General features: G+C 39.8%; 1 protein-coding gene across 1 annotated transcript in view; it reads right to left on the reverse strand.

Annotated features, from left to right (window-relative positions):
• Positions 1 to 1,401: 1,401 nt before the first annotated feature.
• The window catches only part of iffo2b (intermediate filament family orphan 2b), a 28,161-nt gene continuing 4,272 nt past the window's right edge, over positions 1,402 to 25,290 (reverse strand). The window contains exons 2-8 of the mRNA XM_028576098.1: positions 11,283 to 11,343; positions 6,613 to 6,708; positions 4,947 to 5,091; positions 4,077 to 4,206; positions 3,586 to 3,757; positions 3,340 to 3,438; positions 1,402 to 2,514 (exon numbers count right to left, since the gene is read on the reverse strand). Coding sequence (XP_028431899.1) covers positions 2,281 to 2,514; positions 3,340 to 3,438; positions 3,586 to 3,757; positions 4,077 to 4,206; positions 4,947 to 5,091; positions 6,613 to 6,708; positions 11,283 to 11,343 — 937 coding nt within the window. The 3' untranslated portion in view covers positions 1,402 to 2,280. The remainder of the gene's footprint in view (positions 2,515 to 3,339; positions 3,439 to 3,585; positions 3,758 to 4,076; positions 4,207 to 4,946; positions 5,092 to 6,612; positions 6,709 to 11,282; positions 11,344 to 25,290) is intronic.

Raw genomic sequence — 25,290 nt, forward strand, 5'->3', positions numbered from 1 at the left:
ATAAAGCGTTTGATGTCGGTACAAAGTACAGTACCAATAAAAGAATGGCTCTTTGTTACTTATAAGGCTGGTGTCACGTAAAATAAAACATAAAAGGATATGAAAGATATCTGTGAGGAAGACTGTTCCTTCCTCTCGTCTTACATAGTCAATTAGTTTTTTTAATGGGGGATCTGATATGGTCGATAACTGACCAAAATGTCTGGAACAAGTTAAATAGTCTTGCGAAATTAATAAAAGCAGAATATAGCGACAATAACACACTTTAACATAGAATGATTACAAAACAGTGAAAAATATTTTTTTTTGCCACAATGATTAGGATCGACACAGTCTGCATTGCAGCTATGTAGTAATAAAAAAGAAAAGAAAAAAAAAAGGATTCTATAAAAAAAACAAATTCAGTTGATTTTCTCCACACAAATCATGCTGCAATAACAAAAGGCCTGCATTTTAACATTCTGCTTCTGTAAAACTTCAACAAAGAAGTAGCACTTAATCTTTGATCCAGCTAACCGTTCTTACATTATATTACAAAGAGATGATGAAAAGATCACTTCTGTCCCCATGCTTCAATCGGTTTCTACGCTAATCCAGCGATAGCACTGAAAAGCGAAATTGTGAGACATCTCAATCTGTTGCAAAGAGACTTAATATGAATAAAAAGGCCTCTGGGGTATACGATCACATGCCTACAGCCCTCTATGTACAGTCTGACACTTTAAGCCATGATTCAGAAGAGACAAAGCAGGATGTGCAACCCGTCTGGAACAGAGTCCCCTGCAGGACGCGTATTTACGAATCCTACTATGGCCATGCCAAGACCCGTCCTTCAATAGCATTCGCGCACTACTATTGGCCAGGTGTCCATGCTTAAGCAAGGTAACGTAACCCGATTTGTACAGGTCCTATCCCCTGACCAATCGGCTATCCTAACCTTAACCACTCGAGGTCAGTGCCTAACCCCAACCATTCGAGCTGCTCCGTAGGGCGTGGCCATAGCAGGATTCATAAATACGCCTGCAGGACAGCAGGTGACAGCTCTTAATGAAATCACACATGAACAAAGAAAGATTTTCATCTATGAAGATTATGTGAAAAAGGAAGCTTTTCAAAATGTGTCCTTTGGTTTTGCTTAAGACATTGGAGGGCATTGTTTGGCTTTGATAACTTTAATTTGATTTCTTTTATAAAAAAAAAGACTGGATTTTAGCCATTTAAAATGTCTTGATGTTCACAAAGTAAACTGCACAAGACAAGAACGATGTTTCCTCAATAAGGTACATCGGAACCGCAACAGTGCACTGCCTGTTTCAGTAGCATCTGGCAGATGTTGACAATTATAGTCATGAATGAAGATAGTAGTCCTTTGTTGAGGGGGCACTGTTCCAGTTTTTACTGTGTCCGTGAAAAAAAACAAATGTCCCATACTAAGATTATTCCACGTTCAAACACACACACACAAAAAAAGAGATACATAGAAAACACCTGCTTTGCTTAAAAGGCTAATCGTATTGGTTTGAAGAGAAACAAGGAAGGGTGAAAGCCAGTCCAAAAATAAGGCCAGCTAAATTGCATAGAACTTGAGTAGTGCACTGATGCATCAAAAGGCTGTGCTCCTTTCCTCTGTCAACTTTGGCAACTCTGCAGAGTTCCCTCAGAAACCACCAGAACTCTAACAACATTTGTCTCCACTCCTTGTTTTGTCTTCTTGGCAGAAGACACTTAAACCCCCAAAAGTTGAATTTGGACTGCAAACAACAACTAAATAGTGTTCCAACTCAGGTGCACAGAGATTTTTCAATCTAAATGAAACATTAAAAAATATATGTAAAGATGGTTGTTATATTTTGTGAATGCTATGTGGAGGAGCACAATATGTACTATTTTCAATTCCTTTAGAATAAAAGGACATTTATAGGGTAAGAATTTGTACAAAACACTTCTCAGCCAGTTTAAAATATTAGAGAATTTTTTTTCTCTCCCCTAAAATGATGTGAAGAGGAAGACAGCACAGCTTGGACTCTTATTTGCACCTGTTCTCAATGTGAAGCAAAGACGCCCCCACCACTTCCTAAACAACAGAAATTGTATAAAAGCACCAGTTCAGTTCTGGGCCTGCATCAGTTAGCACGACCATCAGAACTTTTAATAGGTCAAACAGGCCCAGATTTAGGTTGCTCCACCTTTCTAGCAGGGTGGACCTCTATACACATTTGACCCCTGTGACAACGAGGGGAGTTCAGGAAGAGATAGGACAGCGCCCGGGCTATGCAGCCATCAACTAACAGGGACTTCAGCCTCCGCGTCCTTGTCCGAAATCTCATCCTGGATCTCGTCCGTGTTCCCTGAGTCGCTGCTGGCCACAGAGCTGACCGAGGGAGAGTTCCTGCCGCCTTTAATCATTCTCCGACAGGTCTCCATCTGCACGTCCAGGCCTCGCTTCATGCTGCACATCTCCATGTATTCGTGCAGATGTCGGTTCATGTCACTCTTTGCTGTGGCCAATTCCAACTAAGAGAAGGGAAACGGGTTAAACAGGGAGGATGTAAGAGATGAAAATTACTGAGGTGACAAGTGGGGGGGGGGTTACTGAATCTAGGCCCCCTGTAGCTTTATTAACATTTTAACTGAACTCTCCCTGAAAACATCCTCCCAGCTAATATCTCTGTATATAACAACTTGTTAAGTCATAAAAAATGTTAATTGTATGTTAATGCATGACCAAACGCCCCTCTGGGGACAAATAAAGTTCAATTTGACTTGACTAACGGAACAATCATTTTCACGGTATCTGGTTTGCACATTAGAAATCTTCAAACCAATAGCTACTAACCGAACAGTTACTACCACTGTCAGTGTCTAAATGAAGCTCTGTGCAGCTCAAGGAAAGGCTGAAATAAATATAAATCTGATTTATTTTTCAAAAAGACTTCCCTGTCTCTTAAAAAATATCGGACTATCCTTCCTATCATTTATGTACAGTCCTAAGAATAAAAAAATAAAAAGAGTATTTCCTGGACTCAGTATATGTAGTACATATTAAACATGATACTGTTTCAGCAGTTAGTATACAAACGACATAAATTATACAATACATGTCAATGTCAATCAAACTGCGACGTTGGATGTCGCTGCTGCAGATTTAACTTCACAAATAGACATCAAAATGTTTTCTTTGGAGCCGTTTCACCACCATCCACAATTTTAAATGTGAGTAGTTCCTCCATTAGTGTCCGTCAATCACAGCTGATGTTTCTTGTTTATGCTTTTGATATGCTTTAATCTTTCTTTGTGCTTGCAAGTCGTTTTTTTTTTCCCCACACACAGATTGCCTACCTCGATCTGGCCGATGGTCTCCTGGTACTCCTGCTCTCTGGTCTTAAATAGTGACTCTGTCTCATCAATGAGGCTGCCAAGACTTCCATCCTGGGAGTCCTTAGAGAGCACACAGACAGAGATCTCATCCATCTTGTATGAGTAAATGTCTGACACAGCACCCATAGCAATGATCTACACGCTGCCTTGCATGTATTTGAAAACCATATACTGTGCAAAAGGACCATGAATGCAGACAGGACTCACTGGATCAGGGGCTTCACCGTTGCCATCGGCGGGGGCGGCGGTTGTGCCGGGCGTTGCGGTGATGGTGCACGGCATGTTGTAGTTTGTGAAGTCCTCCCAGAGCAACAGAGTCTCCTCGTTTTCCTCCCACGTCAAACTGTCGCAGTCGTCATCAATTTCAAACGTCTCGCGCCTGGCAACAAAGGAGTTATCTGAACAATGTCTGCGTAGGGTCAAGGGGGCGAGAATGGAAAGAACAGGAGAGAGAGGGAGGGAGGAAGGGAGGAGAGGAAAGTACAAGTATAACAGCTACCAGATTCAGCAAAGGTCACAAGCATAGAGGAAGATGTGCTTATAAAAGAAGACAAACCGATGGAAGGAAGAGTTTATGGAAAACAAGAGCTGGCACTGAACTTTAGTTTGAAAATAGTACTGGTATGGTGTAACTGCAGGTAATGTTTAGGCCTGTGTGTGTGTGTGTGTGTGTGTGTGTGTGTGTGTGTGTCACTTACAGCTGGTTGAGCATGCGTTTCATTTCGTCCGTGATGTTGAGTGACCCGGGGGCATCGTCCTCTGAAGGGCTGGGCTCAGCATCCATCTCTGAACCCTCTTCATCGGACATGGCTTTACGCTCTTTTTTTCCTGCAGCAGGCCACAGCACCCTGCGAAACACGCACACAAATAAATAAATAAAACACACGTTGCTTGACAGTCCAAGGCAAACCTGACGAAAGATCACAGAGTTTATTTATTCAGTTAGCACATAGTTTAGCAAATGAATATGCGCTATTGAAGAAAAACGACTGCTGTTTGATCATCATCAGCACTCATCCTCAAAGTAACTTTTCTGAATTGGTCTACAGCTGAGACACTTTCTGTGTGGACACTCCTTTATAAATACTGTAACTATAAGCAGTTCTATTGAAATATTGATATACTGTATAGCAACATATAGGCTAACATCAGAGAAGCCACCAGCTTGATTCACAGTGAATTTATACTCAGGCATTAGCCAGCACTGTCGGCGCAATGCGATAACCTTGTGTGCAGCGAAGAGTCACCACATCAGCATTTAATTTTTCTGTGTGTGTGTGTGTTTCTGTGTGTGCATGCATATTTAAGAGTCACTACCGTAAGTATTCTGTATGTTTATATGTTTGTGTGTGTTTGCGAACATGCAGGCATGCATTCCTGAACCTTTAGAAGGGTCACTGAGTTTATGATCAGCCAGTGAAGGAAAAAACACATTGAGCCACTGGCAGCTCTGATTACATTTATAGAGTGCTGACTGTTACTTTCACAGAAGAATTCATATTTTTTTACTGTCAAACAGTGAAACATCAGATGGGTACCCACCCTCTCTGGGAGCGACCGGGCCGGACTGACGTTGAACATCTTCGACATGTCCTCCGAGTTGCGTTGCTGAGCCACATCGCACAGTTTGGCCGTGATGTCGATTCGCCTGCAGATGTCCATGTCCACCCGCCTGGCTTTCTCCTGGATCTGGGTGTCCAGGTCAGACATTTGCTGCATGGGTAAGGATGGTTGTTTCAGATGTCATGTGCAGTCCAAACACATTCTCACATTATGCACACATACAGTATGTTAAGTTGAATTACTGTGGCAGGCAAAGAACTTAAGCTGGCTGCCATTAACTGATCATACTGGTCATATAATGTCAGTTCAGTCAGTCACAAGGAATGAACAAAGTAAGTGTGGGTGAAATCATGTCTATACCAGTTTATCTTTTGCATTTTTAATGGTGAATTTGACAACCATTCACTTTTCATACATGTAGTATTTAAATGTTTACTGTTCATATCATATTGATTTATGTTCTTTTTATTTTAAGGATGATTTTTTATGGGCATTTTAGGCCTTTATTTGTGACAGGACAGCTTAGACATGAAAGGGGAGAGAGAGGGGGAATGACACACAGCAAAGGGCCGCAGGTCAGAATCGAACCCGCGGCCGGAATTGAACCCGCGGCCGCCGCGTCGAGGACTGAGCCTCTGTACATAGGCATGCGCTCCACCAGTTGAGCCAGCCAGGCGCCCAATACGACAGCTCTTTTAAGACGTCATTTTACGTAACCCCCTAAGATGCAATTTTATCATTAACTATATAATGGCCTTTTTGTTTCATTCTAATCATGTCAAATATTTTTTTTTATCTGTAAAATATATATATATATATATATATATATATATATATATATATATATATATAAAATACTAAGCTATTAGTTTGCATCATCATTTTGTCAATTCAATAATTATGCAACATTTGGTAGGGCAGATATGGATCATGCAATAGGTTGCATATATCTTGGTTGTTACTGCTACAGTGAAAGTTTAACAATATGAGCCACACCGAGAGCACAAAATACAAGATGCCTAACAACTAAAGTCTAACCTAAGAAACCTACTACTTCTACGTCGCTTACCCGTCTCTGGATTCACACATCAGGGATAAAGTCAAGCACAGAAAATTATATAAATAGAAATCAACAATGTACAGATGCCAAAAGGGGAGAGAAACAGGGTAAACAACAAATCTTTACCAAAAAACAAAAGCAATATCTGACTTTATTTATTTCTGAGCAAGCACTAGCTGTGACTGGGCCCATTGCAGTATATTATAAGGGTGTATCACACTGCCAGAGAACAAAACACGGCTGTACAGAACAGGAAGTGCTCTTGATCTACAGCTGCTATTTGAGCTTTTTTCAATGAATGCTTGTCTTGGAGACTTTCTGGCATTATATATTCTTCTCAAATAAGGAAGGTAGGAAGGAAGCAGGGAACGAATGGTGTGTGAGTGTGTGTTTAGTTGTTTAATCTAGACCTGTATGAATGACAACCTTTATCAGAATGATGCTTAGTTATGTGCAGGAAAACAATTGTACGTTCTTCAAACACTGTTGGAACGCTTAACATGATTGCTTTGAGTATGGAAGATAACACAGCACTTTCTCTATAGTGTGAAAGCTTTATCAGACTTGGGGAAGTGATGGTGACATCACCCTAACACTGAACAAATACTTACATCAGTCATAAGACTCTTGAAGACCACGAGTTCAGCCTTCAGTCTGTCCACCTTCTCGCTCAGCTCATCCTGGACCTCGGTTGACTCCTGGGCGCTCTGAGGACGTCACAGTGAGGGAATTAAAATAAGACAGACAATAGATAAATAAAGATACTATTAGGGTTAGAGGAGTAGGCTTGTCCTCAATTAGCTTGTTGAATAATAATAACATAAAACTTTATAACACACATAAAAGACTTGCATTAAGATAAGGCCCCTCAAAAAAAGCACACGGTTACACATTTTCATATTGGTTGCTGTTAAGCTTTTTATGATTGAGTACCCAAAGGTCATGGTTAAATTTCTTTTACATATTACCATATAACTGAGATAATGCAAATGTTAGCCTCTGTTGAAAGCATCTAGCGATACTCAAGGTGTTAGGAGCCATGTAAGGAAAGGTAACCATGTAGAATCTTTACATGTGTGTTAACTGAACATACAAGAAGGTAGGACACAGAGATTTGGGTGTTTCAGGTCCAAGAGGCCAAAACTGTATAGTTCAACATTTCGGAAAATATGCTTATGGGGGAGTTAGATGAGATGGACCATTCCCCTTTCATGCCTGTAGTGTACGGTAATTATGAAGATACTGCCAGTAGCCTGATAGCTTAGCTTAGCATAAAGACTTGAAGCAGTAAGAAACAGCTAGCCTGGCTCTGTCTGAAGGTAACAAAATCAGTCTAGTACAGGTTGGTAGTAGGTGGATATTGTTTCCATTTGACAGAGCCAGGCTAGGTGTTACCATAGCTTCCAGTCTTTATGCTATGCTAAGCTAAGCGGCCCCTGGCTGTAGCTTCTTGTTTGTCGTACAAACATGAGTGAAATTGATCTACTGATAAAGAAAGCAAATAACAGTGTATACCAAGATGTCAAACATTACCTTTAAGGTTCAACTTTAAATGTTGTCTTCCAAAACATCTGGACCACCCTCATCTACTACACTACATTAACAAAACTTTAAGATCCTATTTAGCTAGTAAACATGTGCTCAGCAATTTGAAGACTGAATTGAAAGACTAAAAGGATGACTAACCCTATTGACTTCATTCTGTCATTAGAGGAGTGCCACTTTTTGTTAACTGTATTAAGTCAGCACAATGTAACAGCCCTTTGGCTCTCAGCCCTTCATAATAAATGGCTGTTTGCACTGAATTTACTATCTCTGAACAGATTTCCAGCTCTTCCATACACAGCGGCACCTGCCTGTGTGCTCTAAAAGGTTAAATCCCCCGTGGGATGGCACTCCACCTCTCTATCTGGGGGTTTGCTGACCCAGAATCCAAGACAAACATGCATGCTGTCGCTGAACGATTTGTGCAAAAGCAGAGAGGAAAGGATGTTGACCACACGGGGTACTCGCACCAGCTGGGATGCCTTGTCTTCAGAAAACACATGCAAATAGACAAAATACAAGCAAATTAAGAAAACAACTACATTAATTTGACAACACATGTGCAGCATTCAGCAAACACGCGACAACACAACCAAATATACAAACGCGCTGCAATTAAAAAACGATGCAAAAAGAAAAGCAAACCCCGAAAAAAGAAGCGATGCAAAAAAGAAAAACAACTTCATTCATTTGACAACACATGCGCAGCATTCAGCAAATTCGACCCCTTTTCTGCCTTTTTATTAGAGTCGGGTATGGCTGCATAGTAAAAAGAGAACTCATGTCTCATGCCCTTATTAATGACATAATATAATATATTAGTAATTTGTCTTTGCTCCCGTCTCAGCCGGGAGGCTGGTGCTCGAGCTTCGACCTTTCAAAATAAAAGCTAGCGTTTGGTCGGCTCGTCTTCCTTTGGTGTTCTGCTAGTGCGATATTGTGATTATACCACAAAATAAGTGACCAATCTGTATTCATATTGTGGAGCAATACGCTCTTGAAATACAAAAAATAGACTATTTAAAATAGTCCCTCCCTGTTTAGTAAACCAGCCAATTTACCGTGGGATTTATCAAACTGAATAGCCTAAATCCGGCCTGCACATAAAGACAAAACTGCTTTGCTTGCTCCATTGTGTTGTAAGTAATAGATCCCTGAAAAAGTTATTGTATTCATTAGCATGATTGCCGTACTGTTTAGCAGTGGCGGCTTCTCAATAGAGGGCGCTGGGGCGCCGCCCCCATCAAAATTCCATAAATATAAATGTATACAAAAATGATATAAAAATGAAATAAAAAATGAAAAATAAAATAGTTTACTCATAACTGGTAGTAAGAGCCTCAGCATTTAATACAAACTGGCTTTAATCGGTTAACTATTTTCTATGTTTCAATATGTTTCCTCCGGTTTCTTGGCTGCAGCATAGGGCTGCAGGGACGCCGGCCAAATGGATGTGTATGTGAGTCCTTAAACTTTCGGCCAGCATGTGACCTGAAGCTGGTCTCTAATTGGTTTCTTAAAAATTCTCCTCCGGACGCACCTCGCTGCGTCCCTGGCAAATCAGAATTGGAGACATGTTATTTTATCCAACCTGATTGGTTCTCAACACCTGTCATTCAACTCTTCCCCCGGCCGCTACTGGAGAGAGAAGGTGGACACAATAGTAGCGCCAGCAGGTAGCTCTTGTGTTGCTGAAATGGTCTAACCACTTTGATTAAAGTAGGAAATTAGCAACAATAAACAAGGAGAGATTCGTGAAAGAGAAGTTATACAACGTCGTGGAGCTGCCGACCCCGTCCAAACGGCGTGTGAATTGAATATTCCAGTGAGTTATCTTAGCTGCTAGCTAGCTAACAGCAAATTACTACTATCGGTGTTGATAACCTTGAGAATTGTTGCTTGATTTGTGTTTTAAAGCCAGTCGGAATTAGCTACTAACCTGATGAACCTGATAAAAGGGTATGGTTAATATTGAAATTATTGTTGTAAATTTTAACTTAGCTGTTGGTTAATTCAGCTAGACACGTATGTATTTTCCGTCCTTTAGTTGTGACTGCTATGTTTTCTATAAGCTAGTCAATTAAGATGGACAAATAACTAAGGCTGTCCTCGACTAAAGAAATTCTTAGTCGACTAACACTTATAGGATTTTGTTGACTAATCGATTAGTTGATTTAATTAACAGAGCTGTGCGCTTTGAGAGGTGGTTAAGACTAGAAAAGCACAATATAAATGTAGTTAATTAACCATCTGTAAAACTGAGTTTCTCCACAATTAATCCTGCAAAAGCACCACTTTAAATCTTGTGTTTACCATAAATGTGTTCAGAAGTTTCTTGGAAATAAGTAATTAAGCATGAATAAGCATAAAAAATGACTAATCGACTAAAGAAATCTTAGTCGACTAAAACCAAAACGACCGATTAGTCGACTAATCGACTAAGAGGTGGCAGCCCTACAAATAACATTGAGTTTAAGCTAAAATGTTTAAGTGAAATGTGGTTAAAATGTGTAGTATGTAAGAATATGTTGTATCTTGAGGAGAAATTAGTTGAGGCAAAATTACGAATCCTACTATGGCCACGCCAAGACCCGCCCTACGAAGCAGGCATTTCACCTCGAGTGGTTAGGGTTAGGGGATTGGTCAGGGGATAGGACCTGTACATGTAAGCATGGACGCCTGGCCAATAGTAGTGTGTGAACGCTATTGAAGGGCGGGTCTTGGCGTGGCCATAGAGGGATTTGTAATATCGCAGATGGGAGCAGAGACTGTATATTACTAATATATTATATTATGTTATTAATAAGGGCATGAGACAGGAGTTCTCTTTTTACTATGCAGCCATACCCGACTCTAATAAAAAGGCAGAAAAGGGGTCGAAAATCCAGCTGTTCCACTTAGCTGCTCCCTCTAGAGGCCTGGAGAACTTCCGTTGTGGAATCTGGATGCAGCGTTTTTCTTTTGCATTTGTTTTCGGCGTTTGTGTGCTTTTCTTTTTGCATCGTTTTGTTATTTGCATCGCGTTTATGTATTTGGTTGTGTGTATTTGCATCGCGTTTGCTGAATGCTGCGCATGTGTTGTCAAATTAATGAAGTTGTTTTTCTTTTTGCATCGCTTCTTTTTTCGGGGTTTGCTTTTCTTTTTGCATCGTTTTTTAATTGCATCGCGTTTGTATATTTGGTTGTGTTGTGTGTATATGCAGCGCGTTTGCTGAATGCTGCACATGTGTTGTCAAATTAATGTAGTTGTTTTCTTAATTTGCTTGTGTTTTGTCTATTTGCATGTGTTTTCTGAAGTTGCAGGGCGTTTGCCCCTGTCGGCCACCGTACTTGTGATATAGCCTCAAGGTGCGACACTTTAAATTGATTTTGCCTCTACATCTATTTCCTCTGCCTGCTCTGAACAGAAACATAATGGTAGACTGCTTGTGATATTTGATGTTTATATCTAGATCTAAGCCAACAGACTCCTCCTGATGGGTATGTAATAGGTGTTTTCTAATCTGACAGAAATCCTCTTTCTGCTTCTAGCCCAGCTCTGCTAAGTCCACACAATAAAAATCCACAAAGAACTGAGCTATATATAAATGTATATGCATCACTTTTGAAAACGGTATGTGTACACACAGCTTTTCTTCTGATCATATTTGTGCTCCTTGTCTGCATGTGGTAAATGGCCCTTGGCAAGACTTTAAATAGCTATGCATGTTAGTGGAATATATTTTATTTTTCCAACCTGCTGCATGGTTTCCACCGTGGACTCCAGCTGCTCTCGCTTGGACAGCTCCTCCTCCCATCTGCAACACAGAGCACAGAGGTGGGTCAGTTACTGCTGGGCCCCGTCCCATGAGGGCCACTAGACAGGTTAATGGTACTTTTGTGGGGATAATACTCCCATCTCTGATTACAAAATGCCCTTGACAATGTGGGTTTACACCCACTACCCATCCCTCCCTCCTTATTTTCAATTGTTTGTCTCTTTCCTCCTTTTGATGGTCATCTTTACAATCCCACTGCCTCAATAAAAAAAAAACATAGAGAGAATGGAGTTCCATCCGTCTCCAAAAACAACAAACATTGCTTATGAATAGTTTTTAAACCTTTAAATGACTGCAGAGAGACCTTTGGGCTCTACCACACCCAAAAAGGTGGATTATCTCGGCTGCAGCCTGAATTCCTTTATGCTTACTGCTTCTTTCCTCATAATGTCTCAGGAGTTACAAGATCTCACTGATGACAAGTCAAAAAACCTACACAGATGGAGCCGAACATGTACTAACACTACGGACCCCAGTGTAAAGTAATTCCAATATTAACTGAAGAGAAGGACTGAATTATTCATCACATCATAGTCGCCAGTAGGGCAGATAAGTTGGAATAAAACAAGCAGCTCATATTATTGGTTTAGTCAATTTGCAAGCAATATAAGATGACCCAAGACTAAGAGTTTATAGCCATGTACTGTGAAGCTGTACTTAGGAACAGCGGTGCTTTGAGCTAAACGCTCATGACACAATGACAATGCTAAAATGCTGATGTTATGGATGTATAATGTTTACTATGTTCACCATCTTACTTTAGTGTGTTAGCATGCTGTAGCAGCAGTACAGCTGAGGCTGATGAGAATGCAAGGGGATCACAAAAGTGATTGAATTTAATCTTGAGGGTGTCATGGATGCCATGGCAATCATTCTAATAGTTTCTGAGATATTTCAGTCTGGATCAAAGTGGTGGACTGACCGACCAACAAACCATCTCTAGAGCCATAGCGCTAGGATGGCTAAAATAAGTGCCAGACCCACCCTCCCCCTTATAGGCTGCAAGCTATGATTAGTAACAGTTCTCTTTCCCTCTCCTGACAGGTCCTATCACTCATCTGCGCCATGGTAGCTATGTAAAAACAAAATTAGAACTGCCTTGCGGTATGAACTGCACACAAGGCACAAGGATCGCTCAGCCTGTACTGCATCAGTGAGTTCAGCACGCTCCTACTCATCTTGTTCCTTTGGATATGAGAATGCAGGCATGCTGAGTCACGGACTCTTCCCAAAAGAGAGTTCAGAGACGTTCAGAATGAATAAGGAACTCATTCAGTAATATGAAGTAAGTGTCAGACACCCATGTGAGGATGAGCCACTGGGCCACTTGGACGACGACAGTTGAGGAAATAGAAGGGGTTTTGTGTGTGTGTGTGAGTGAGTGAGAGAGACTGGGCGAGCCAGTGTGTTTAAGCCTACTGGTGTAAGTAGCACATGCCTGACCATATATGTTTACTGGGTGAAAGCTGACATCTGATGACCACTACTCCATTCCTTTACCATTGAGGATCACAAACGCAGCCAAAAGTTGCTTTGGTATCACAACATGCATCACTAGAGATTCACTTTCTCAACAAAACGCAGCCTTGTTTCCATTCATGTACACTGTCTAATTAGGGAGAAGTATTCCTTGGCAGGGCGTGCCAGCTCACACAGAGATTGAAGCCTCTAAAAATGCTGGCAGAGCTGCTTCACTGTGTCCACAACACTCCGCCTGTCTGCCGCAGGACCTCGCTGAGGTCGTTGGAGTTCACAACTGCATCACATCCTCTGCAGACACAAATCCGTTTGTCACAGCATCTGCACTCACTTGTGTTGTCACTTCCTGAGGAAACCACCACAACGTCCTTTCTTTAATACCGGAGGTGATAACTGGACAACATGATTAAATCGACTTACTGGTGGAGGGAAAGCCTCCCTGTGTCAACAATATGTCAAGGCCATTTAGGTCATCTATCAAAGGTAATGAAATCATTGACACAGCAACTGCTTCCACATTATTTGGAGCAGCTTCAATTCAGCAATCCATAAAAGTCGAACGGAAAACTACCGTCTGTTTTAAAGACGCATCCAGATTAAAAAATGGCTAATCCAAACAAAGATGACACAACCACATAGCAAAAGCATTCTATCTGGCCCGTGGTTCTGGTTTTCCTGTACCTTTGGCGTGACTCACACCCGGCGTCTCCTTACAAGGACAAAGACAGCAGGAGGGTTGGAGCCTGTGTCCACTCATAGACATGTATCTACTGCTAGACACATCCTTTGTAATTTGGCTCTAATAAATCAAAAACTAACTGTGCGGTGTTACAGATGTGTTTCATTTGCAGCAATAAACTCAGTGGTTTCTTTTCCATTTTTGGGAGGCAAAAATAAACTAGAAATAGATAGTTAGCAAAGCCAAAATTTAATTATGGAGATTCTTTTAAAGCCACATAAAGATAGTATCTAATTTCCATTGAGAAAACTATAAGCCCTGTACAGAATGAATCATCTTTATTTTGTTTTATCTAATAATGAATACAAGGTAATTGCTTACTTAAATCAGTATTGCATGATTGACTACAGTAGCACTTAAGTAGCAAATGAAATGAATGAAGAAAAAAACCCGGAATATTAACTTTTCAATGGATGCAAAAAGAAAAACACAGTAGAGAAAAATATGTGAAAAACTGATTTAAGAGGATACTGCGGTGCAACACAGGGAGGAAAATGAAGTGTCTCTCATCAAATAGACATTTTCTCATACCATTTTTGTCTGTTGAACAATAGCATTCCTGCAGCGCCTGCCAACTAACACTCCCTGCACTGTGTGGTATGTCTGGGAGTTTGCACGCAAGCTGCCTCAGTGTTCTCCCATCACTGTCCCAGAGGGCACCACATGCACACATCCAAATCTGTTTCACTAATGTTGTGCTTGATAGTTTTTAATGACATTCATAATTATTTAATCTAGGAGGTTGATTTATAGCTGTCAGAATTAAAATGAGGAAATATATCTTGGAGGTGACTGTCAAATTAATCTTTATTATTTTAATGACCTGATGTTTAAGTCCCAAATATCTGTTGTGCAACAGGCGGTAAATACCAAAGGAGCACTGATTTTGCAGTAAAAAGCAAAAGGAGCACAGGGAAAAGTTTGAGGTGTGGTTGCGTATCATTCAACAAAGCCTCTGCTACTCACTGCAAATAAAAGTTTGAGTCAGACAGCACCCTGTTTAAACTATACGATGTACTGGAAAGTGTTACTTACTGAGTGGAATTTCTCAGTAACCAGACATCAAATTACAAGCTTAAAAACTGATCCTATGTATTAGAGCAGATTAACCTATTAACACAATTTTTTAGAGACTTTATTACAACCCTTTTAATTAATTCATTTTATTCAACTTCCACCCTCAAGTTTCTGCTATTCCTCAAACTATTTGATGTTAACAAATTTCTGGTGTCAAAATACAGTAATGGTTCTTTGTCCTCATTTACCTTATGTTATTTTTCTAACAATTATTTAGCCTACCAGTTATATCAATGAGGGTAGGCTAAATAACACAAACACCTCTCAGTATACTGCAATACAGTTTAACAGCAGCACAAACTACAACCTCCAAAAGGACCATAATGTTTAATCAACACCTCTCTCCAGGACTAGACCACTATTAGTTTTAGCTAGATGTATCTAATAAACTGGCAACTGAGTGCATATATTGATCTGCTTATGCGTGTCTATATCCCCAACAAAAATACATACATACACAAATAAATACTTATTTTGGGGTTTATTTTTGTTCCAATGTTCTAACATGTTTACAAGTAATATTATTTTAATTTATTGATTTATCTGTGTATAAGTCTAAAGTTATATACGGGTATATGAGAATTTTGTGCCCAAATCAGAGCATGTATGGGTTACTGGAGGTAACTGGAAACAAATTATTATCAGTTATATACAGTCTATGTTAGCAATACTAATATGCAATATGCAAGAATATTATCAAATCACAATCGTTAGTATACCTTACCCTATAATCCTCAGCGTACTTACACCTGATGTTAAATAACAATAATAATGCTTTTTTGTGAAGACACAAATTGTCATGTGCCTTTTCTACAGCAAAAAATTGAAATCTCTTTCTAAACACTAAAGATTTTAATAGGGCCATTACAATTCATTCTCTTGAGGGCAGGCAATAGTAAAACAGGAAGTGTTATATGATAACAGATTGAAGAATCAATACATCTGGCTACATGCAGGACAAACACCCACTCAGCTCAGCTGCTCGTATGAAAAGAGCCCACTGACAGCTTTGACAAATCACATCTGAGAGTCCAGAGCACATGTGATTCCTCCCATGGATCCCTATAGGTGCCTATATAATGTCTGCTCCATGCCACCAGCATTACCCACCCTCTATGTGCAATTATACAGTGTACAATCCAGAGCCATAATTAACTTTCAGAACAGATTCTTCCAATAATCATAGGCGGATAGGAGGAGCGTGATGGCAAGAAGCATCTATGGCACAGAGATGTGAAATAGTGAGCAATCTAAGGCTTTCCTGAGAGAGGGGGGGGAGGTATGACCAGTAGGTCCCCCATCTTCTCATGGATCTTGTGTCCATGGAAACCGTGCCATCGGAAGTGCATTCAAATGAATTCCTGGCTGGTCCAATCATGTAAACGGCGCACAGAGATGTCGGGCAGGATCATCGCTCACTGACCGAAGATTCGTCTGCTTTATGTTCCACAAGCATGGCCAGACATAAATATAGCCCTTCTAACACAGACAGGACACAGACACCACCAGGCCGAGCAGGAAGAATGTCGGTGTTGCTAAGTGACCACAGGCATTTTCACAAGCCACCATTATCATTGCCCCTTAGGGAGCGAGTAAATTGTGCTAGTTGCTAGGGCTGGGCGATATATCGATATTATATCAATATCGTGAGATGAGACTATATATCGTCTTAGATTTTGGATATCGTAATATCGTGATATGAGATAAGGGTTGTCTTTTCCTGGTTTTAAAGGCTGCATTACAGTAAAGTGATGTCATTTTCTGAACTTATCAGACTGTTCTAGCTGTTCTATTATTTGCCTTTACCCACTTAGTCATTATATCCACATTACTGATGATTATTTAGCAAAAATCTAAGTATTTTGTTAAAGCACCAACTGTCAACCTTAGAATATCGCCGCAATATCGATATCAAGGTATTTTGTCAAGAATATCGTGATGTCTGATTTTCTCCATATCGCCCAGCCCTACCAACGACATATATACAATATTTGCTGATGTCTTAAAGTCAACGTAGGGCTGGGCGATATATCCATATAAAAAATATATCGATATATTTTTAAATGAGATATGGAATTAGACCAATGTCGCATATATCAATATAGTTCAAATTTGATCCTTGCTCCAAGCAAGCTGCTGACTCCTTTTGGATTGGCCTCTTTTATTTTATAGGCTTTTTATTAAAAGATATTTTTTTATTTAAATGTGCACCTTATGGAGCTTTGATTTAAAAAAAAAATGATACTCCTGTTGTTATACAATATTTATGTTTAAATTATATTGTTATTTGAACAGTTGAGCATTTAATCATGAATAAGGTGAAGAAACCTGTTTAATATTTATTCATTTGATTTTGCAACTGTTCACTGAAATAGCCGGTTTCTATGAAACTACTTGTGACATGTCATATTTGGCTTTGGCTTTGACTGAACTGCTCTCACTTTGCGGAAATAAATATCGGGATATATATCGTTTATCGATATTCAGCCAAAATATATCGGGATATGACTTTTGGTCCATATCGCCCAGCCCTACTACTTGCTAATACAGATGGCAGTATTTGTCATTGTTCGATTGATTTCTTGAAATCTTGTTTTTTCAAGAGGAGATCTTTTTATTTATTGGTGACATCATGGAGTACAAAAGCATTTTAAACACTCCTGAAAGAGGTATGGATAGATCTAATGTTATAGAATATTCCTTGTTTGCCCAACTGTCTTACTTCTAAATGATGACTCTCTACTTAATGTATCATGATTACATTGGATCATGTGTACATGTTACAGGTCTGACAGCCTGGCAGCAGCAAAAACAAGCCTAGGAGTCTACAGCCTTGCTAGTATCTGTGAGGCTGTATTTGGGACCAGCGGTGCTGGCATGCTACCATGTTCACAATGATAATGCTAGCATGTTGATGTTTAGCAGGTATAAGGTTTACCATCTTAGTTTGGACTGTAACATGTCAGAATGCTAACATTTGTTAATTAGCAAAACAAACATACAGCTGAATGTTCTGAGTTTGAGTACTTTAAAGTATTGGACAAACAAAACTGACCTGATAATGGTGCTAGAAAAAACGATCAGCCAATCAAATTTATACAATCCATCCTCTGGGGACCATGAGTGTGTGTACCAAATTTAATTGCAAGCCATGCAATAGTTGTTGAGAAATTGAGATAAAAAAACAACCAAGTCTACCTCATGGTGGAGCTAGAGGAAAAGGGATTAACAAAGTGGTACGTTTTTATAATATATTCAACTAGGGCTGGGCTATATGGAGAAAAATCAAATATCACAATATCTTTGACCAAATACCTCGATATCGATACCGCAACGATATTGTAGTGTTGACTATTGGTGCTTTCACAAAATATTTACACAATGAGATTTTTGATAAATAATCATCAGTAATGTGGATATAATGACTAAGTGGGTAAAGGCAAATAATAGAACATTTACAACAGTCTGGTATGTTCAGAAAATGACATCACTTTACTGTAATGCAGCCTTTAAAACCAGGAAAAGACAACACTTATGCAATATTACAATATTACGATATCCAAAATCTAAGACGATATCTAGTCTCATATCACGATATCGATATAATATTGATATATTGCCCAGCTCTATATTCAATTCAGGGAAATTGTAAGCATGGAAATTCCCAGTAACTAGGCCTATACATTCTGGAGTGGGGGGTGAAATGAACACAAGTATGATAAATGACACCAAGCTTCTTCCTTATAGCCTACTATCTTATGCGTCTTCCAATAAACCAGACTGGTTGATGCTGAACTTCAGACCTTCAGGTTGTGAAATATGACTACAGTGAACAAAAAAGGTCAGCTTTGCTATGAAATATGAGGACTTTATCCTAAATAACTGGTCATTCCCTCCCCTTCTCTCTTAATCGGTCTGCAAAGCTCGCTTTTATCTAAAGGCTTTGAAAGTTGTTAGAGATAACCCTCACTAAGTATTTTTGGAGATCTTTTTAGGCCAACTAAGCGCAGTTTCATTAGACAAGCTGGTACATTTTTCCAGCAGAACAATATCAGTTGGTACACACTTTTCAAAGTCTGGGATGTAATGCATGTTTGGAACAGATTGGATAAAATTACATTAACATTGAGGATGAGAGGTTGTATGCACTGGGAAATGTAATCTGTGAGTTTGATGAATGTTCTCTGGCTTAAACCAGACAATTACCTCTTAATTAAAGTTCTTGCAACAGCAGTATGTTTCTACACACTCAAACAGGGATGAAGGTTTTATAAACTTCGTTTGTGTCAGGGGATCTTCATCAGTCATTAGCAGACTAAAACTTCATCTAGCAATCTACTGTAAATCCTCGCTCAATGGAAGAACTTGTCAACACTAAATGAGCCCTGAGAAGCAAGTTCAGGCAACATACAATAAACTAATATACAACATGGACTAGCTGCATCACAACAAGGCGGCAACATTAAAAAAGAAAATATAGCCTGGACACAAATCATGTTTCTGACATCCTTTGGCACAAGGTGAGACTATAACAAACTGTTTTACACTGATCAAAGCATCTATCTAAATAGAGGGTTTGGTACGACACCAATGGATCCTCCCTTGATGGACTGGCAGATAACTGGGAGCCAATGTTGTAACATGTCTAATCCTCTGTCCTGACCCGGCCCCATAACGTTGCCACACTGACTTTTCCCCGGCAATATGGGTGTGAGCTTGACGTGTTTGCACTACGCACATGCATTATCTAATTGCTTACCGGTAACTCCCAAAGCCTGTCCAAGCCCTCTTTTCTCTGGCCTGAGGGATGCTGATGCTTGGTTAGCTGTAAACCCTTTAGAGGGGAGGCAAACCCATAGGTGTTCACTGTTCCAATGTAATTACCACCCGGTTCCAACTAATAGGTATGACCTGAGAGCAACCTGAAAAAATATTGATAATTGCTTTTCAAAGGAACTTATAGTGTTTATAATGGCAACTTTTCAAACTTATTAATGATAAATCTTTGTAGGGACATGCAAAGGTGTTACCAATGTGAAACCATCCCAAACTTAATGGTTTGTTTAGAATGCTTGACAGTTAAATGTCTTTGCTGACAGAACTGGCAGGAAGTCAAAAGAGTTTCTGTCAACAAGAGTTTCTTACAGTACTAAGTAAGAATGACTGACAAGCACATGGAAAGTGAGTTTTTATAACTATTTTTTATCTCAATATTTACAAATAATAACTAATATTGCTTTGTTTTCTCTCTCAAAACTAACTAAAAAGCAACAAGCACAGATGATATTAACACGCAGGAACAAGAGTTCATCATTTGCTTATTAATGTAATCAGCAGCTTAAAGGTCCAATGGGTAGGAATCATATATCGCAATCAACTCCCTAGCACCACGCAGTTCAAAGTACATATTACAGCTATGGTAGCCTTCCCGCTTCAAAAAGCGTGTCTCTTGCTCTTTTCAATATCCTTTTTCTTTTTCTGGGTGAAGAAGAAGACTCCTGTTCCTGAAATTTGGATTTTGAATACGTGTGGTCCTCCATGTTTCCTTCTTCAAACTTGCCGGGGCCGGGAAGCTACAATACCCATTAGCAGCATTAGCAGCACCCTGTGAGTTTATCATGTGACATCGAAAACGCGAAAGGCGGAGCAGTATGTCCTGTATGTCCCTTACCGGCTAACGTATTTCAAGAAGGCGCATGAATATGGAGCGTCTACCCCAGTTCATGCGAATGCAAATGTAAAATTTCAAGCCAAAAGGAATACTTGGAATTGATGGTGGTGGTAAATATTCATGAAAAAGGACAAGTTTGTGAACAGACAACACAGATTTTGATAATGAACAACTAAACACGTTACACACTGGACCTTTAAGGGGAGGGGGAGGGAGGGTGACAAAAAAATCAGTTTTCCCTGCAATCTTCACTGCAAAGCGACCCCACCCCACATCCTACAAAGCACACTGTGCTGTTTAGTTGTTTTCCCGCTGATGTCGTTCTCTGCAGTCCACATTATAGTGCCAACATAATAGTTTGAGCCCCTGGCTATTGACTTAGCATTCAGTACAAGTATAAAACATGTATCTGCACAAAACTCCAAAGGAATAACAGGTAAAAACAATTAACTAAAGAGATCCTTCTTAACAATCCTACTATGGAGGGGCTTTAAGTTGGATGTTCTGGTTGACAAATGACATGGATTTGTGAGATTCCTTGGAAGAGCACAATAATAGGAGCACAATCAACAGTCTGCATGCCCAGGCCATGTTAGGGTGGAGTTGCACTGGGAGGGACATTAAAGAAGAAAAGAAGATAAAGAGGTTCACTTCTGGCACAAATCCTCACCGGCCAGGGTGTGTTAGGTCAAATTACGTGAGACATAATAGAGCTATGAGTGATCATCACTAAACAAATGTCTTTTATACCTCTGGGTACACACGCCTGTAGGATGAACCCCAGGAGTAACTATAAAACTGCACCCGCTCCATTTCTTTTGAGCAAAATTATGTTTCAATTAATCACGTAAAGAGAACTGAAACTACCTATGTTAAGAGTGAATTGTGTTTTTGTTTTTTTTACCATTTCAGTAAATAGACTGCATTTATATAGTGCCTTAATCCAAAGTGCTTTACAATGTGGCTCTCAATCACCCATTCATACACACTACACTGAGCACAGCGAGCTGCCATGCAAGGTGCTGACCTTTAGGGTTCAGTGTCTTGCTCAAGGACAGCAGGCAACAAACCCAGCGATTAACCAATCTGATCCACTCTACCTCCTGAACCACAGCCAATTATAGTCGATTAATCAACTAGTCAATTGTTTTTAATCGTCAAATTCTCATGTTCCAGCCATTCAAATTTGCTTTTATGATTGTGAACTGAATATCATTGAGTTTTGGACTGTTGGTCGGATAAAAGATGGCACCTTGGGCTCTGGGAAACTGTGATTTTTTTTAGAGAGTTGCATCCTAAATAAAAGTTGATTTTCTATAACACAGTAAGCAAGCTTACTTGACAAACTTGTCAACGCAAACACCTTAGCTGCGATCAACAGCACTTTCATTTACCACCCCACACCAAAAACACCAAAATGTCTTGTTCTAAACCCTCAAAAAAAGGTTGAGGTGGACTCAATATATATATATATTATTATATTTTTCATGTTGAGTTTAAGGTGACTGTTAACTGTCAGCTGGAAGGATGATGCTGTTCTTAGGGAATACAATGCCATGACAATGCTGGAGCAGTATGCAGGGTACAAGGGACAGTTCATTTACAATTCATTGTAAAAAAAAAAAAACAACATCAAAAACCTGTCCAGCAGCCTGGGGAAAATTTTGAGAGTTTTGAGACCCACAATGTACAGTATGTCATACATTTTCTTCTGCTTAAATGAGGTAGAAAATCAACGCTTTGATGTAAAGATGGAAAACAGCTATCGGCACACTCAGTAAAGATGAACCAAGAAGGCCCTAAACAGATAAGGAGAATGCCATATTTGTGATACAAATTTACATTGAAAATCAACACAACAATATTAAAGACCCAATGTGTAAATCTTTCACTATATAAAATACATTTCAAACATTAGTGATATTAACAAACCTCTCAGTTTTAGAAAATATCACGTGTTGGCTAGTCCACTTTGTTTGCATATGTATCACCAATTGTGTCTTTACCATGATACATTTTTTTCTTCTGCAAGAGCCATAATCAAAATGCTGCAACAGGAGGTTAAAGCACTTCATCTCTCACTACATTACGATTTCCAAGGAGCTCTGAGGAGAGAAACATCTGGACTACCTTAAGGACAAACATGTTATAACACAGACGTAGATTTATTACCCTGTGAAGACTCTCGCACCCCACCCTGCTATCTGACATTATATGCTGCTCAAAGAAGTGTGTTTTTTTTTTTAAGGTGCCTGGCAAAAAAGCATAACAAGATTTTGAAATACAGTGGTTTTAAGTCAGGATGCTGTGTCAGCACATCCAGGCCTTTAGAAAAGGTGTAAAAGCTATTCAAACTGAGCAGGTCTGAACAGAAAGGCAAATACTAAAATTTAAGGTGTAAATAAGGATTAGGTCTGATGATTATGGACTTAGCAGCGAGATTTACTTGGCCTATCAAACTATACGTCTCCTGCTTTGCCTCAAGCCACAGCTGCTGCAACAATCCACCAACCAAAAAAAAACGTACAGTACACTCTCCCCTATGCAGTCAGCGCTTACGAAAGACAGGTGCATTTCTGCACTTTTAAATATGGCAACGCGCCACTGCTCTCAGCTGTATTGATAGCCCTGAATAATCAACCACAGCTTCACAGCACAGCAGCTCCAGACACAAGCACAGAGAGAACAAAGGCACGACGAAGCAGAGGGGGAAACACACTCCTCATGGTATCGCCCAGATTTTCTAGTCAGATCAATACAGACATAGAGAGAGACCACATTTCTGTTTCTTCTTGTCTTAATAATGATCTGGGTCCATGGACAACTATGTTCCTTAAAGAATGAGACTGGCATTGTTCTATATTTTTCTTATTGTCAACAAATCCTATAAAAAAAAAACACAAAAAACAATAATGCGTTATTCTGTCTCTTAATACTTTCCACCTTTCCCGCCCTGTCTGTAGTGCTTAGGCTCAAACCACTGGTTCCTACTGAAGATGTACAGTAAATCTTTACAAACTTGTCACAAATATAAAGAATCAGATTGAAAAAAGCCTCAGTCATTGTCTAAAACAGCAGGGCACTGTAGTTTTTAGCAAATGTTTCTAAAAAGAGGTACTTAGTGCATTTGTTGGGGACTATTTTTAACTGCGGAATAATACATTGTTGGTGTATTCCCAAAGGAAAGCCAGAAGAATGTAACATTTTGGGTTGCAGAAATATGCTTCTTTTCTTTTCTCCTAACTTATTAATCATCTCAGGACCCCTCAGATATCCTGATGGAGAACCAGTGCAACAGTGTGGCTCCTTGATGTGTTCTTGGAAAACAATGGCACAGAGGAAAAAGATATATCTTTAAATGTTTCTACTGACAACAATCCAGGTTTGTAATGATGATGATATGTACAAAATTAATACTTTGTCCAATCAATAAAGATGACCTAAGTGCACCACACAGACAGGAAGAGGGAGTAAGAAAGAAACAATATAGGCTATAACCTAGAGCTCAATGGTTTTAGTGAACTGATCTCTCTCTCTCTCTCTCTCTCTCTCTCTCTCTCTCTCTCTCTCTCTCTCTCTCTCTCTCTCGTATCCACTCTGAGAGGCCCCAGTTGAGTATGGCGGCTGCATGCCAGGATTTGGTGTAGGGCTGGTTGGAGGTTGGAGCCTCGGTGCTAGGTGACGGCTTAAAGAAAATCCCTCTCCTAAATAGACGGCCTGGATTATACAAAGGGCAGGTCAGCACCAGACAGACAGACATAGGCTGAAGAGCTCATCAGCCCAGCATGTTTGTTTGTGGGGAAATATGACATTTAAAACACAAAGCCTACAGTTTTGGCATCACGGTCTACCTCACCCTGTAATTAGTCAATTCTTTAGAAGGAACAACCCTGAATCTTACTTTCAAAAGAGATGTTCAGCTCTGCCTTTCACTTCTCTTAATCTCAGGAAGAAAGATCAAAGCCTCGGAAAAGGGTCTTTAGTGAATTCTCAATGCATTGATCCACACGCAGCTAAATTCAGCTGTATGTGAATTATTCATGCAGAAAGAACATGCCCAGGAGGCCCCAAGACTGCGCTATATGTTCTGGTTCGCTCACATTGTCATTCAGCAGGACTGTTGTTTGGCCTCTGTTAGCTGGATGGAATAATGGAATTATTTATGGAATAAACAACCAATTAGGAGAGGCCACAGCACTGATCTCTGGTTCAAGTCCCAACTGGGGTGCAGGTTGTAGCTGTCTAATGTGTCATTTAGCATTACAGTATGTCTAAAACACTGCATTGCACCTAAAAACTGTAAAATAATATAAATAATCCTAATCTATTTCTTTCTGTGCAATCGTCTTAAAGCTGCATCCCACAGCACCTTAATTCCACAGAAATGCATGTAAACTAGATCCATTTGTATACTGTGCTCTATGTTCTTTGGAATAAGCAAATAACTACCCCTAACACAGCTCTTTGGAAACGTATTAGCATATTAGCACAAGTATAACTGCTGTCTGTTAGTCTGTGCAGTAATCTGCATAATAGATAAAGCTGTCTGCAATATCTCTGCACCAACAGTATGTAAATACTAAACAAATGTGCACTTCTCCTACTTGTCCACATAAAGGATGCTGTCACAGACAGACAGGCACAGCTTATATTCTTAATTAACATACAGTTGGTTGCAGACTGTTTAGTTTGTTCATCAATGTCAGCCACTGTTTTCATCACATTCTGGTGGCAATTACTGGTACAGACTCAGTAACCCCCAAGTGATACATTTCACAGTGATACAAGACAGTGGCATAAAAACAGTGTGGATGAAGGAACTGGCATTGACCTTACCCATTTTCCCTTGCTTGCTCGTTTGTCAGTGTGAGAGGTATGTAACCTGGACACTCATATAAGATGTCTGTATGATTTATGCAGCCTATGCTTGGACAGAGAGAAAGGGATTGTGTGTGTGCGT

This window comes from Perca flavescens, chromosome 4 (assembly GCF_004354835.1).
Source record: "Perca flavescens isolate YP-PL-M2 chromosome 4, PFLA_1.0, whole genome shotgun sequence".
In the NCBI taxonomy this organism is placed as follows: Eukaryota; Metazoa; Chordata; class Actinopteri; order Perciformes; family Percidae; genus Perca; species Perca flavescens.